This window comes from Cydia splendana, chromosome 8, assembly GCF_910591565.1.
Source record: "Cydia splendana chromosome 8, ilCydSple1.2, whole genome shotgun sequence".
Taxonomy (NCBI): Eukaryota; Metazoa; Arthropoda; class Insecta; order Lepidoptera; family Tortricidae; genus Cydia; species Cydia splendana.
In genome coordinates, this window is record NC_085967.1 from 17,186,444 (window position 1) to 17,198,887 (window position 12,444).

At 35.2% G+C, this 12,444-nt stretch overlaps 4 protein-coding genes across 4 annotated transcripts in view; 2 read left to right on the forward strand and 2 right to left on the reverse strand.

Annotated features, from left to right (window-relative positions):
* Positions 1-469: 469 nt before the first annotated feature.
* On the reverse strand, positions 470-2,347 carry LOC134793265 (synaptic plasticity regulator PANTS). The gene is made up of 4 exons (XM_063764830.1): positions 2,277-2,347; positions 2,020-2,169; positions 1,545-1,709; positions 470-753 (listed from the first exon to the last, which is right to left on the reverse strand). The coding sequence occupies exons 2-4, from the start codon at positions 2,095-2,097 to the stop codon at positions 526-528; spliced, it is 471 nt and encodes a 156-aa protein (XP_063620900.1). The 5' UTR covers positions 2,098-2,169; positions 2,277-2,347; the 3' UTR covers positions 470-525.
* A 247-nt stretch (positions 2,348-2,594) lies between these two features.
* Positions 2,595-4,707, forward strand: LOC134792935 (peroxisomal targeting signal 1 receptor). The gene has a single exon (XM_063764402.1). It carries the CDS (start codon positions 2,792-2,794, stop codon positions 4,397-4,399), a length of 1,608 nt encoding a protein of 535 aa, XP_063620472.1. The 5' UTR covers positions 2,595-2,791; the 3' UTR covers positions 4,400-4,707.
* On the reverse strand, positions 4,668-6,902 carry LOC134792934 (probable tRNA (uracil-O(2)-)-methyltransferase). Its single transcript, XM_063764401.1, has 4 exons — positions 6,392-6,902; positions 6,075-6,265; positions 5,750-5,998; positions 4,668-5,633 (listed from the first exon to the last, which is right to left on the reverse strand). Exons 1-4 carry the CDS (start codon positions 6,864-6,866, stop codon positions 4,755-4,757), a joined length of 1,794 nt encoding a protein of 597 aa, XP_063620471.1. The 5' UTR covers positions 6,867-6,902; the 3' UTR covers positions 4,668-4,754.
* A 1,735-nt stretch (positions 6,903-8,637) lies between these two features.
* The window catches only part of LOC134792951 (inositol hexakisphosphate and diphosphoinositol-pentakisphosphate kinase 2), a 55,278-nt gene continuing 51,471 nt past the window's right edge, over positions 8,638-12,444 (forward strand). The window contains exons 1-2 of the mRNA XM_063764429.1: positions 8,638-8,860; positions 10,014-10,196. Of these exons, the coding sequence (XP_063620499.1) occupies positions 8,750-8,860; positions 10,014-10,196 (294 nt within the window). The 5' untranslated portion in view covers positions 8,638-8,749. The remainder of the gene's footprint in view (positions 8,861-10,013; positions 10,197-12,444) is intronic.

A 12,444-nucleotide genomic window follows, 5' to 3' on the forward strand; every position in this document is an offset into this window, starting at 1 on the left:
TGTCGTATGCCGTCATATTTTGATATCAACAACTAAGATATTAGATTGAGCTCACGTAGGGATTCATATCTTTCGAGAACAGAAAAGTTGTTTTGATAATGTGTTATACGTATTATGGAACAATGAAGTTTATCTTGTATGAAAATGAACTTTATGCCTAACCAAATAAGGCTGACATTAGTCATGTATGATCTTACAAATTTAATCACATCATTGTCATGATCTCATCTCATCAGCAATACCTAGTTTAAAAACTATTCTGACATGAGGCAAGTAAAATTAGTCACGATTGTCATGAATCTCTAACATATGTATGAATTCAATGTCTGCATGAAATTGAACTTTATACCTAATCACATAAGGATGACATTAGACGTGCATAGTCATTCATACAATTGATAGCATGACTACTGATCAGGAACAATTGAAAACTATTCAGACATGAGAGGGAATAAAACCAGTCATATCATAACACTCAAACGCCTACATATATTTAATAAATATTAATACTAATTTGTATATATATCACATGATCGAACACCCCCATTCCCCAGGCGTCTCTCCTAGCGTTCCTTCTCTGTATTCCTTAGCCTTATGATCCAGGTATGTGTTCTCCTGTCTCTTCTGCATCCACTCAGGTAGTGGTTTATCCCAGTCGGCAGGTGGGCCCTCTCGCTTCTTCCAGATATCATTTCTGTAATGGGCTTTTAGTCTTTCCAAGCGACGCTCCTTTTCACTCTCTATAAGTGCTGTCTGAAAAATATATGTATGATACAATTTAATTGTAAATTCAATACTCAAAATAATAAAAAATAATACTATCATACTCAAAATGAAGTTCAGAATGAATACTGGAAGGCAATCAGAAAAGAAACTGGTTGTAAAAGATGGCAATGGCAACCTGAAGGGAATTTGCTATAAGATCTGTAACTAGAACTACCAGTGATTTTGTTATATGCTCACTGTTTTCAATGTCATATTATTATTTAAGAGATCTTGGATATATAAATAAATAAAATTAAAAAAAATCCAGATAAGCTACAACCTCATGGTTGCCCACAAATCAAAAGTTGCCAAGACAAATGCAATTAGAGGATAAAGGTACCTTTTAGTCTTCTTTAAAAATGTCTTGAGAAGGTACTATCAAAAACTATAGTCCTTTAGGGTTATAATCACCCAAATCTAAAAAAACCCGATTTTTCCGTTTTTTTTTACCAAGTTGTGTTTGGTGTTAGAGGTTATAAACTTGGATTATTCATCATAAACAAGTCTGCAAACAATCAGAACTACTGGATTTGATGCAACGTTATAAAATTACTGGATTATGCATAGTTGTCAATTTTTTTATTTCCTTTAGAATATTTGAATTTCAAAAGTCTTACTACTACTACAGATTAGGGAATGCAAATCGGTTATTTTTTGTATGGAAATATCCGCGATTTCGGTTAATAACCGATAATTTCCATACAAAAAATAACCGAAAATAACCGATTTGCATTCCCTACTACAGATTAAGCTAAACAAGATAAGAAATAGTAACTCACAGCTGCCTTCTCATCCCTGTCAGATTCCCACTTGCAGCAGTTATCATAGTCCTTCTTCCACTGGTTGCAGTTGAGGGTCTCACCGAAAATGAAGTACTGGTGGAAACGGCCACGGAAGCTCGTGCACTCTTTGTATTCATCCTTGTAGATCTCACAGTCTCTTATCTATGAACAAATAATATAATAAACAAATATATCTAAAGATGTATGTCGAAAAAAATGTGCTTCTTAAACACCTGCATGTAAGTGTAACTACTGTAAGTTTGCATGCACTATGTACTTATATGATTTTCAAGCCGCTGTTACTTGGTTAATTTCCGCATGTAGCTGACTTTCACGTCACAGGCATAGCCTAGTGTGGAAGTCGTCGATAATTTGCATACTGTATTTAAGCAATTCTTCTTGGTTAATAAAATATTATATTTACATAGTGTAAAGAAAGTTTATTACCTATGATACAAGAATAAATACATACAAACCACTTATCTGTATCAAGGTCTACTTGGCTCTTGGTGGTTTCTTCGTTAGCTGTTTCACTACTTGTTGGCGACATACTCAGGACCAATTAAAATAATTACAATATTATAAAGTTCACGATGTTTTATGGAGACCGAGGAAACATAACCTGTAAATATTTTATTACATAATATTTCTATTTATTTTAAGATATTGATACGATTTGTTTATACGACCGACGTAAGAATTACATGTTGTATCGAATCATTTATTTACCTTATTCAGTTTCTTTCATGAATTACAGCAATTTCAATCTTTGTTTAAAATTTGACAACTAGCACTAGCGGGCCGGCGCAATGTCAAACGAATAATTTATTTTAGGATAATTTAGTACCAAAAATCAGTTTAACCAACATTGACACTGCGATGAAATCGTAGAACGTGTATAGTTGTGAGTATTAAACGTATAACGAAACGCAAAAGCTATTTAAGTTATGTAGAAAAAAGCTTGTAAAAACATAGATAATTTTAAGTGACCTTCATATTGTTTTGACAGTGCGGTGAGACGTCAAAAAAACAGTCGTAAAACTCGTAAATAACAAACGGTACACGTACGTACTTTGTTCCTTTGATAAAGCGAAAACGATAATTTATTTAAATAATTGTAAATGGTGTCAAGTTAATGATCCATTGTCTACATCCTCAGAACAAAAGTGATACTTTTTGTGTTTAAAACTATACATTTTAGGTCGTAACCTGTGATTCATACTTTTGTAAAGTTGTTTTTGAAGATGTCTTTGAATAAGCTCGTTGGAGGCGACTGCGGAGGCAATAACTCACTTGTTCAGTTGTCTAACATCGTCAGTCGGGATGCGGCTATCTCTCAACCGCTGTCTCAATCAGACAGGTTTGTCAACGAATTCATGACCCAAAACTCCCTAATACCACAAACTTTTAATATGAATGCTTTACTTAATAATATTCCTGAGGTGGAAAAAATTGGAGCCCAACAATCCAAGCCCACAATAAGTCCAGGAGTTGTTGGGAATAGGCCACAAATGGCTCCATGGATGGCAGGGCCTTCATCCTCTTTCATCCCCCCACAACACATGCTAAGACCATTTTATATGCCTCAACAACCTATGATGCATCAACAACAGAAATCAAATGTTCAAATCGAATATGTGAAAGAATCTGAACTTCAGAAACCTGAGGACACTGATGTTAAAGCAAAAGCTCAGGAGTATGTGGATACTGTAAAGAATGATGATGAATTGGCTTATAATCAATTTATGTCATTTATGAAGAGGATAAGTTCAGGAGAGCTTAACTTGGGAGCATCAACAGAGAGTAGTCACAAGAGCAGAGATGAAATAATTGATGAAATGGCAGAAAAGTACAAAGATGAATGGGCCAAGCTGAGTGATGGACTTAACTCAGACTACTGGAGTTCAGAAGCTGCAAATGGTATAGCAGAGGACTATGCATTTACTGAAGGAAATGTTATGCTGGAAAATAAGAATGCTCTTGAATTAGGCAAAGAAAAATTGAAAATGGGTGATGTTCCCGGGGCCGTATTATGCTTTGAAGCAGCTTGCCAGCAACAGCCTGACTCAGCAGAAGCATGGTTTATGTTGGGAACAACACAGGCTGAAAATGAACAGGATCCCTTAGCCATTACAGCACTGAAGAAATCCCTACAGATTGATCCTAGACAATTGGAAGCATACATCACACTTGCAGCTGCTTACACTAATGAAAACATGCCTAAATATGCATTCATGTCACTAATTGACTGGCTAAAAGCTAGTCCCAAATACAGTGATTTGTTACCTCAGGATATTGATCCTAAGAGCTTAGATTTGAAAGGGCTAGAAGCTTATGTAAAGTCATTGTATCTCAGAGCTGCCCAAATGAATCCCTCTCAAATTGATCCTGATGTTCAAAATGCTCTGGGAGTAGTATTCAATATTAGTCAGGAATATGACAAGGCTGTAGACTGCTTTAAGGCAGCTCTAATGGTTGCTAATACAGACTCAAAGCTGTGGAATAGACTTGGGGCAACATTAGCAAATAGTGAAAGATCTGAGGAAGCAGTTGATGCTTATCATGAAGCCTTGAACTTGGAGCCAGGGTTTATCAGGGCAAGATACAATGTTGGCATTACTTGCATGAATTTAGGTGCTCATAAGCAGGCAGCAGAGCATTTCCTAGTAGCATTGAACCAGCAATATAAAGCTAAGAATATGTTCCCTGAATCCACATCTGGAGATGTCAGTTCATCAACAATTTGGACAACACTGAGAATGGTGTGCTCATTTATGGGCGAACATGAAGTGGCCAAATTTGTAGATGAAAGAAATTTAAGTGAACTGAATAAATTCTTTGAAATTGAATAATATTATTGCATAATAACTTTAAAGTCTGCAGCTTAAATCACAACACTATCAGAAACTGGGTTACTGTTTACTGATACTGATATCGTTTACACTATTGAATTACTGATAAGAAAATGATAAGACAAGATGTAAGATGCTTAATTCATATTTGGGGGCATTATAAAATTATATATTATAATTTGGGTGTTTAAGGGGCAAAGGTTTTTTATATTAAAGGAAGAAACTTATTGTTTAAATAAATATTGTTTTCATGTTTATTTTTGTTGTATATAATTGTGATTGGTCAAATTAAATTTTTTTTTTTACTGTTTAGTGGTTTGTTTTGCACAGCTGGGCAACACTATACATATCAATATCATATAAAAAATTGTCTGCTCTTAGCATGTAAGAAACTGCACTTGTCATCTGACAGTGGGCATCCCTGTGGGTGATGGTTGTAAAACCAACATGGCCGAAACTGTATCCTGATATTTCCAGACTTAGCTTTATTCTTCTTGTACTGACTATCCTTTTTTACATCTTCAACTGTTTTAGGATACCTCAACTGAACTTTGCCACTTTGGACCCTGAATATATGGTGATTGTTCTTCAACAGTGTTTGTAAACCACCACACTCTGATTTCAAAGCTTTCAGTTGATCATGTGGTAACAGTTGTACTAGCTCATTAATGTCAGCAACTTTGCCAGGGTTCCAGATATTTGATACATTACAACCTTTAAGTAAATAGTTGGTTATATGAGTCACAATTGATTGTACCAAGTTTTTGTCTACTTGAGTGCAATTTTTGACCTTTTCCACTGGATCTCTAGGCTTAAAATCATTTATCCATACATTTTCATTTCTGTTCACTTGTTCCTTATCAATAAGATTTTGTATCTGGTTACATTGATCTTCAAAAGCTTTCTCTTCATATGTCCGACCTCTGCCTAGGAGACAGATTCTTTTAGTGCTGGGTATTTTCAACCTGTCAACATCTGTTTTATAGCCAATGTCTTTGCACAATTGCTTTATGTGTTCCAAATACTCCGTGTATTGACTTATAGATGAATTTTTCCTTTGGTATTTAGTACCATCAAAGTTAAATGCACAACATGGGAGTAAGAAAAAATTGCATTTGTAGGAGCTTCTTGCTGAAATCACTGGGATCCATGGGGTCAGCTCATCTGAATGATTGCCTATTATCCAATCAGTGTCAGGAAATAGATGTGTATCAGATGGTGTAATGGTCTTTTCCTGAAAATTCAAAATATGGTTTTTGAATAGCAATATAAATAAATGTTTGGACAAATGTCTTGAAAGATGTTAAAACAGCCAAATGAAAACAATCTTTGTAGTAATGAACCACTTACTTCTAATTTTACATCAGCTCCAAACATGTCCCAAATTTGTCTCTTTCTAACATCAATACCAACTCCAGGATGTCCTTCCTTTGACAAGATATACACTAGTAAGCCATTTCCACAGCCCAAGTCCACAAAGCTTTGAAGAATGTTAGAGCCTTGCTGTGCTCTTTCCTCTTCCCAGAGTAAAAGCAAGTAAGTGGCTATTGCCACATCTTCATAAACAAATTTACTCGGATCTGTACATTCAGGCCATATCTTAAAAACAAAAACTTAATTTAACTTTAGTACAAAGAAAATGTAAATTATTTCACATATCAAAATATAATATTACCTTAACCATTTCTTTCCCATACTTCATCTTTAGCTCGTTATACCTTCTGTAGTATTTATCAATAGAAACTAAGGCCAGAGAGTCGCTACAAAATTGTGATTTAGGTTTTGTATTCACACACTCTTGTCCCCATTTGACAAATTGCGGCAGCACTGTATTTAAAAGCCACTGAAATGACTTGGAGCCCGAATCTGAAATGATAAGTGTAAGGAAAATTGTTTATTAACATAATAGAATTACAATACTACAAAAATAATTATTGCTAACCTGTACTATTTTGTTCATAATAGAGAAGTAATAAATTTATCGTTACTCACCACAATTAGCCTTCAGGTGAATCATGTTGCTATTCAATTGCAAAGAATAAGAATAATTTGGGCATATATTCTGGTTTTCATTTTCTGGTGTAACATCATAAAATGTAACTAGGTTTCTGTCTTTTTGTAGGCAAGTTAGTTGGACTGCGTGGCTATCACTATAATTTTTAGGGAGCAACTCTGAGAGTATGATCTCAATAGCATCATCAGAATCTGATATATCACACCGCTGAAGTTGTAAATTCGTAAGTAAATAGTCTAAATATAAATCTTCATTATCTATTTTGTCTACTTTTCCACACTGATCAGGTAAACACCAATTTAAAATGTCTGAAGTTATTGGTTTGCAAATGCATTTGTGTTTCACCATATTGCCCCATACTCTTTTATTTACTACATGAGATTTTGTAATCAGGATATTGACAGACTGCCAAAATGCACTTGTAGTGATAGTTGTTGGAATTTTTTTTAACATATTCCTTTTCTTTTAGGATATAATAAACAATATATAAGTTACTCTATGATAAACAGTAAAATCAGAAAATCTGCTTCACGTGTATTTTGTTTAGACGTAACATGACAATGACAGTCTTGACAATTGTGATGACGCTTGTAGCCACTACTTACATTTACTGTTTAAGCTAATTTTAAAAACGTTGCTTTCATGGACTAGGTACATTAGATAATAAAATAAAAATTATATTTCTGTTTAATATCCATATTAATGCAAATTTGTTTCATATAAATTTTGATTATTGTTTGCATTGTAATGAAAATCATGTAATGACTCCTCTTCACGTTGGGCCAACGTCAACGCCAACGAGGGACGCAACCATGCGGTAGAATGAGATAGCAATATCACTTGCTCCCTCTAACGCATAAATGCGTCCCTCGTTGGCGTTGGCGTTGGCCCAACGTGAAGAGGAGCCATAATTTTATTCATGTTAACGAAACGTCATCGGCGACGGCGATTGACGAATGACGTCATTGACGTCAGCTGCGTTAGCCAGCTGCTGATTACAAAAATATTTTTACTTTTACAAAATCAATTTTACCTCTTGATATAAATGTATTTGTATGTCTATTTGTAATATTTATTCACTAGTCTATTTTCTATGCTAGTTTATGTAAATAGGTAATGTCATACACTGAGCTCGAACATGGGTATCAAGGGTTGCGGCAAGCCACACAGCAACCTCAGTTCTATGTCGGTGATGATGGTAATCTCGTCCCAATAAGATCTCCAGTAAGTAAGATTATGAAGGCATGCTTTACGCTTATATTTTGTTTAGTATATTAGTCTATAAATACACTGGAAGCAGGTCACAGAGCTGATACGCATATAAGTAGTATGAAATAAATTAAAATGCATTTTTATGACTTTATACGTTCTCTCAGTAAATAAAGGGAGTTCTTGTGTTTATAATTAAAGGTAAGAAGTCTCTTTATGTGAGGTTCTTTGTTTCTATAAGTTTGGCAAGAGTCCATGATACATTGTAGACTGTGTGTCCACCATGTTTTTATCAATTTTAAGGGTGAGTCAAATTACAAAAATCACAATATTGGTTAAAAACATTCACTTATGAAGTCTTATAATAGTTAAACATTTAGTTAGAGAGTGAAGTATAATTTACCTGTAAATCTGTATAATAGTGCTGAAAGTAAATATAACTTTTTTATATAACATACAACATTGTAAACAAATAGATCTCTCTTTGTTTCACATAAGTAAAATAATGTGCCTAAAATTAACAGAAATAGAGTAGAGGCACATAATTTATGTCAGTAATTACTAGTAGATAACACATTCAAATTATTGACCAAAACATAAACAAAATTATACTATCATTAAGATTATGAATCAAAGCATAGATTACCATACTATTAAATTGACTAGTTTTAATCCACATTATTACACAGCTTTAATCCACATTATTACACAGCTACAAGGCTAACCACTAATATTTATGCATATAAATAAACCTTATCTGTAACAAAATGTAAACATTGCTATAAGATTTAAAGATTAACATAGATAAGAATTGCAAATAGCTTTGGTTTAGTCATAAACTACTGTAATCCTCCACAAAATGTATGTGCATATCGAACAAGGCACATGTCCACACTAACACTACTTTATATACAAGCACATTATCACTGATATACAATGCATATTTTATAACCGGTCTATTCTAGCAACAATGTCATATGAGGTAATACAGTACAGTATGTTAATTTGTGTCAAGTTTATCATACTTATCTAGTGTGTGTGGTGATAACCAGCGTTGACAAGCTGCTTTGTGCTATCTTTAGTTTTACTTGAAGTATTCAGTGGGTTGCATGTGAAGTGTCACAGTGATGGAATGGCAATGGCTTAAAGATTGGTGGAGGTTAAAAAGATGGAGGAGCAGGAAGAAGAAAGAGCAAAATGATGATGATTTTTGTTACTGTGATGACTGTTTGCCTGATGTGAGCTTTAATTGGCAAAATTTATGTTTTGGTTATAGATATGATTACATTTGTTGTTATAATTGTGATTGTTTATGGAAGATAAGCAAATAGGTATTATTTGTGATCTGTTTTAGCATTAATGTGTTTCACATTGTAATATAAAATATGTGGTCACATGATTTACTCTAAATTATCAGATTATACATTACTCCCGACTTTGAAATCAATTTACCATGTTGTTGCTGTGTTTGTAGATCTCGAAACAATAATATTGAGTTTTAAAATCTGTTCAATAGTGCTCCATTTGGTTTGTGAGAATGTGTTATACAATCGAAGAGGTATTTAACTATTTAATGTTCATGGCCACACAGCTGTTTGTCATTTAAGAATTGTACGAGTTGAAGTGTTTCATTTTTATGGTTTTCAGTTTCTTTTAAATATTAATCAGATTGAAATTGATAACATGTCTCCGGACACAGTTTTCTTTTCTATTTAAGTAGTGTTAGCGGGACACAAACAGCACAATGTTTTTTGCTAAATATTGGCAGAGTTATCATTCTGTATTACTTATAGTAAATTCCAATGTTCTTTATTACTCACAAAGACTGAATATAAGAAATTAAAAATACAACTTACACTTTCTACCTGTAATCCGAACTTTTTTAGGGTAGTAATTGATGAAAGCACAATTTAAAATAATTTCCTCTGTATCCTCTAATAGATCAGTGATTATGTCACCTCATAATTTAAGGAGGGTTATTTGAGCCTTCCTTGGAATTTGGGTCCATTCGTTTTATACCTTCCGTTGGATAGGGTTTCATTTGCAATGTTTGTAAGTATGTAGGTACTTAGGTATGCCAGTTTTTGTTAAAATTTGCAAGGATTATGTGAACCAGTTCTAGTTTTCTGATTTAGCATTCCTAGCTATGTAACTGTGATGACAATGAAATGGTTATCAATCGTCTGATCACTCTCTAATAAATAACGCGGCTTAATTGAGTTTTTACTCTTTACAATCGTCTTGATGAGAAGTAGATATGTCTTAAGAAAAGTCAGCCATAAATTAAATTCCTGCGAAGCTGGAGGACATAGGTTCGAATCCCGGTATCTAAGGGCATAGTCCCATTATATGTATTGATGATTTAGATGTTTAACAAAAACTTTTCCACAGGGCGAGTTGGATCTCTGCGACTCCCTGGACCCACACTACGATGGCGGCGGCAAGAAGGTCGTGGTGGGGGTGTGCGCCATGGCCAAGAAGTCGCAGTCGAAGCCCATGAAGGAGATACTCACGCGGCTCGACGAATTCGAGTACATCAAGATGCTCGTCTTCCCTGAGGAGGTTATCTTAAAGGTTCTCTTCATACTCTAACATTTTAGTGGAACAAAATAGTCAGCGATAGTGGTACCTCTGTCCATTTGATGTTAGTCTGATGTTTATGGCTGATGATGTTGTATCTACCTTCAATATCCTCATACAAAATAATTTAACGACCTTTAAACTTACATCTGTCGTCCGTGTATAATTACTGAAGTACAGAAGGTTTATTCATCTTAGACCTATTTATACCCTACCTAGTAAGTAAATTAGTAGGTAGGCTAAAATGCGGAGTGAGCCACGCCTGCTAATAAATTTGTTCCCATATGTTTTGGTCGGTTCCTAATATGAAGCATGGAAAAGCTTCAGTTTAAATGATGCTTTATGCCTTCCTTTTCCTTAAGGTAATAATTTGTTCTGATTAATTTTCAAAAACCGACGAATTTAAGAAATTAAGTTTCGTTTTGTGTCGTTTTAGATCCCATATAAAAGTATCTGTCCTTAAAATTTGGTCTAATATTAAAAGGACGGAAACATATCCTATTATTTCTTCCTGTAGTTTGTAGATCATCAAGCTGTACTCTAGAGCAAATAGAACTGGTCACTTTGTATAGAATCTCCACACAAAGCCACCAAAACATATGGCTCGCGAGTGTAATTCAATAGTAATTATTGTAATTGAACGTTTATTTTGTTTCACTAGATATATTTGGAAGTATCGTTAGTTATCTTGATAACAATCTCTCCTGTTTATTTCTGTGTAGTGTAGTAGATGGTACATAACACGGTACATGCATGCCATTTACTTACATTTACTGTTATGCCATTTATTCCAGCATGTAAACACACACACACAAGTTCATATTAAAATAATGTAGTTACTAAAGTAAGGACGTTAAGCACGAAGAATTTTGTACATTGACTCGCCATTTCCTATCTCTATTGCACGCACATAATTATACGTATTACTGTCCCACTAATGATGCCAGCGCGGCGGTTAATGCCACTGCACAGAATAAATAATAGTACCACCATACAGAAAGGGCACTTCCTACAAAACCGAAGTTTGACAGCGATTCAGGGACGAATCATGCTATCCCCTTCTAATGTATGGCACTATCCCTTCCGGCTATGTAGGGTTGTCAAAATTCAAGTCATTATCTTATCTGTGGTCGTGCACGCATAAGGACGTCAAGTGGTGACAACCCTAATAATTGCTCGGAGCAATGCTGAGCCGAACGGAGCCGAGTTTGCCCGAAGTCAGGAGTGTCTCCCCAATGGCCAATGTCCACTGTGCGAGCGGGACAACAATCTAATAATGCGTGTGTGGTCTAGATAGGAAATGGCGAGTCAATGTACGTAATTCTTCGTGCTTAAGGTCCTTACTTTAAGCATTGGACGTGGTATACCGTCGGTAACATGCTTTTGTCCTTCTGAGAAGATAGTAAAGTGAAATCATATTAATTCACGTAAGTAAACACGTGTACAGATGCAAGCGTCCAGTCAAAGTTCGCTGCTCTTCATCAGTTGGGACACTGACAAATATCTATACTTAGTCTGTATCTTTGGGTATTTAAAAAAGAGTAAACAAAATCTACCCTCAAATGGCTTCTTAAGCCAGTTGAGGGTAGATGAAAACATTACATGATCAAATAATGTAGGTAAAAGTATCAGGTCGTTCAGTGACAGATCCAGGTGGTTTTGTATTTGATTGGTTAATCAATAAATGTTATAACTACCCGAAAATGTACAAATTATTTGTTTACTTTTATTTAAGTACCTAAAGATACAGAGTATAAGGGCGGGCTTACGGGCACTAAGAATGGTGCTAGTTCAGCGGTGTCACTCACGAATTCGAGCTAATCGTGCAGTCTAACGCAACTAGTTGCGACCAATCGCGCGCGTGATGCGAACTCATCGACCAATCGCGTTGTGGCGTTAGACTGCACGATTGGCTCGAATTCGTGTGCGTGACACCGCTGTACTGGGCCTATTCTTAGTGACCGTAATGCCCGTCCTTAGATATACGTCAATGAGTTAGGGTAATTCCTTATTGTTTGCATCTTGACATAAACCTAAAATTGTGACTGACTGTACAGTCAGCAGCAGAAGTTGCTAAACGCGCGAGGTATTCAAAATTACCTTGACGCGCTCTTATTCTATTAACAATAAAGTCGCGTCAAGATCATTTTGAACACCTCGCCCGCTTAGCAACTATTTCTGCTGACTATACTACCTGGGTACCTACATGTAACGAAACACGTTATATTTCCGTGGACTTCGC

Bases quoted from the DNA above. Each gene is read 5' to 3' on its own strand.
- LOC134792935 (XM_063764402.1), top strand. From the start codon at position 2,792: ATGTCTTTGAATAAGCTCGTTGGAGGCGACTGCGGAGGCAATAACTCA.
- LOC134793265 (XM_063764830.1), bottom strand. From the start codon at position 2,097: ATGTCGCCAACAAGTAGTGAAACAGCTAACGAAGAAACCACCAAGAGC. The intron at 1,710-2,019 runs GTATGTATTTAT...ATTTGTTCATAG, and splicing joins TTGATACAGATAAGTGGTTT to ATAAGAGACTGTGAGATCTA. The intron at 754-1,544 runs GTGAGTTACTAT...TATATTTTTCAG, and splicing joins ACAGGGATGAGAAGGCAGCT to ACAGCACTTATAGAGAGTGA.
- LOC134792934 (XM_063764401.1), bottom strand. From the start codon at position 6,866: ATGTTAAAAAAAATTCCAACAACTATCACTACAAGTGCATTTTGGCAG. The intron at 5,999-6,074 runs GTAATATTATAT...TTTGTTTTTAAG, and splicing joins ATGGGAAAGAAATGGTTAAG to ATATGGCCTGAATGTACAGA. The intron at 5,634-5,749 runs GTAAGTGGTTCA...TTGAATTTTCAG, and splicing joins GAGCTGATGTAAAATTAGAA to GAAAAGACCATTACACCATC.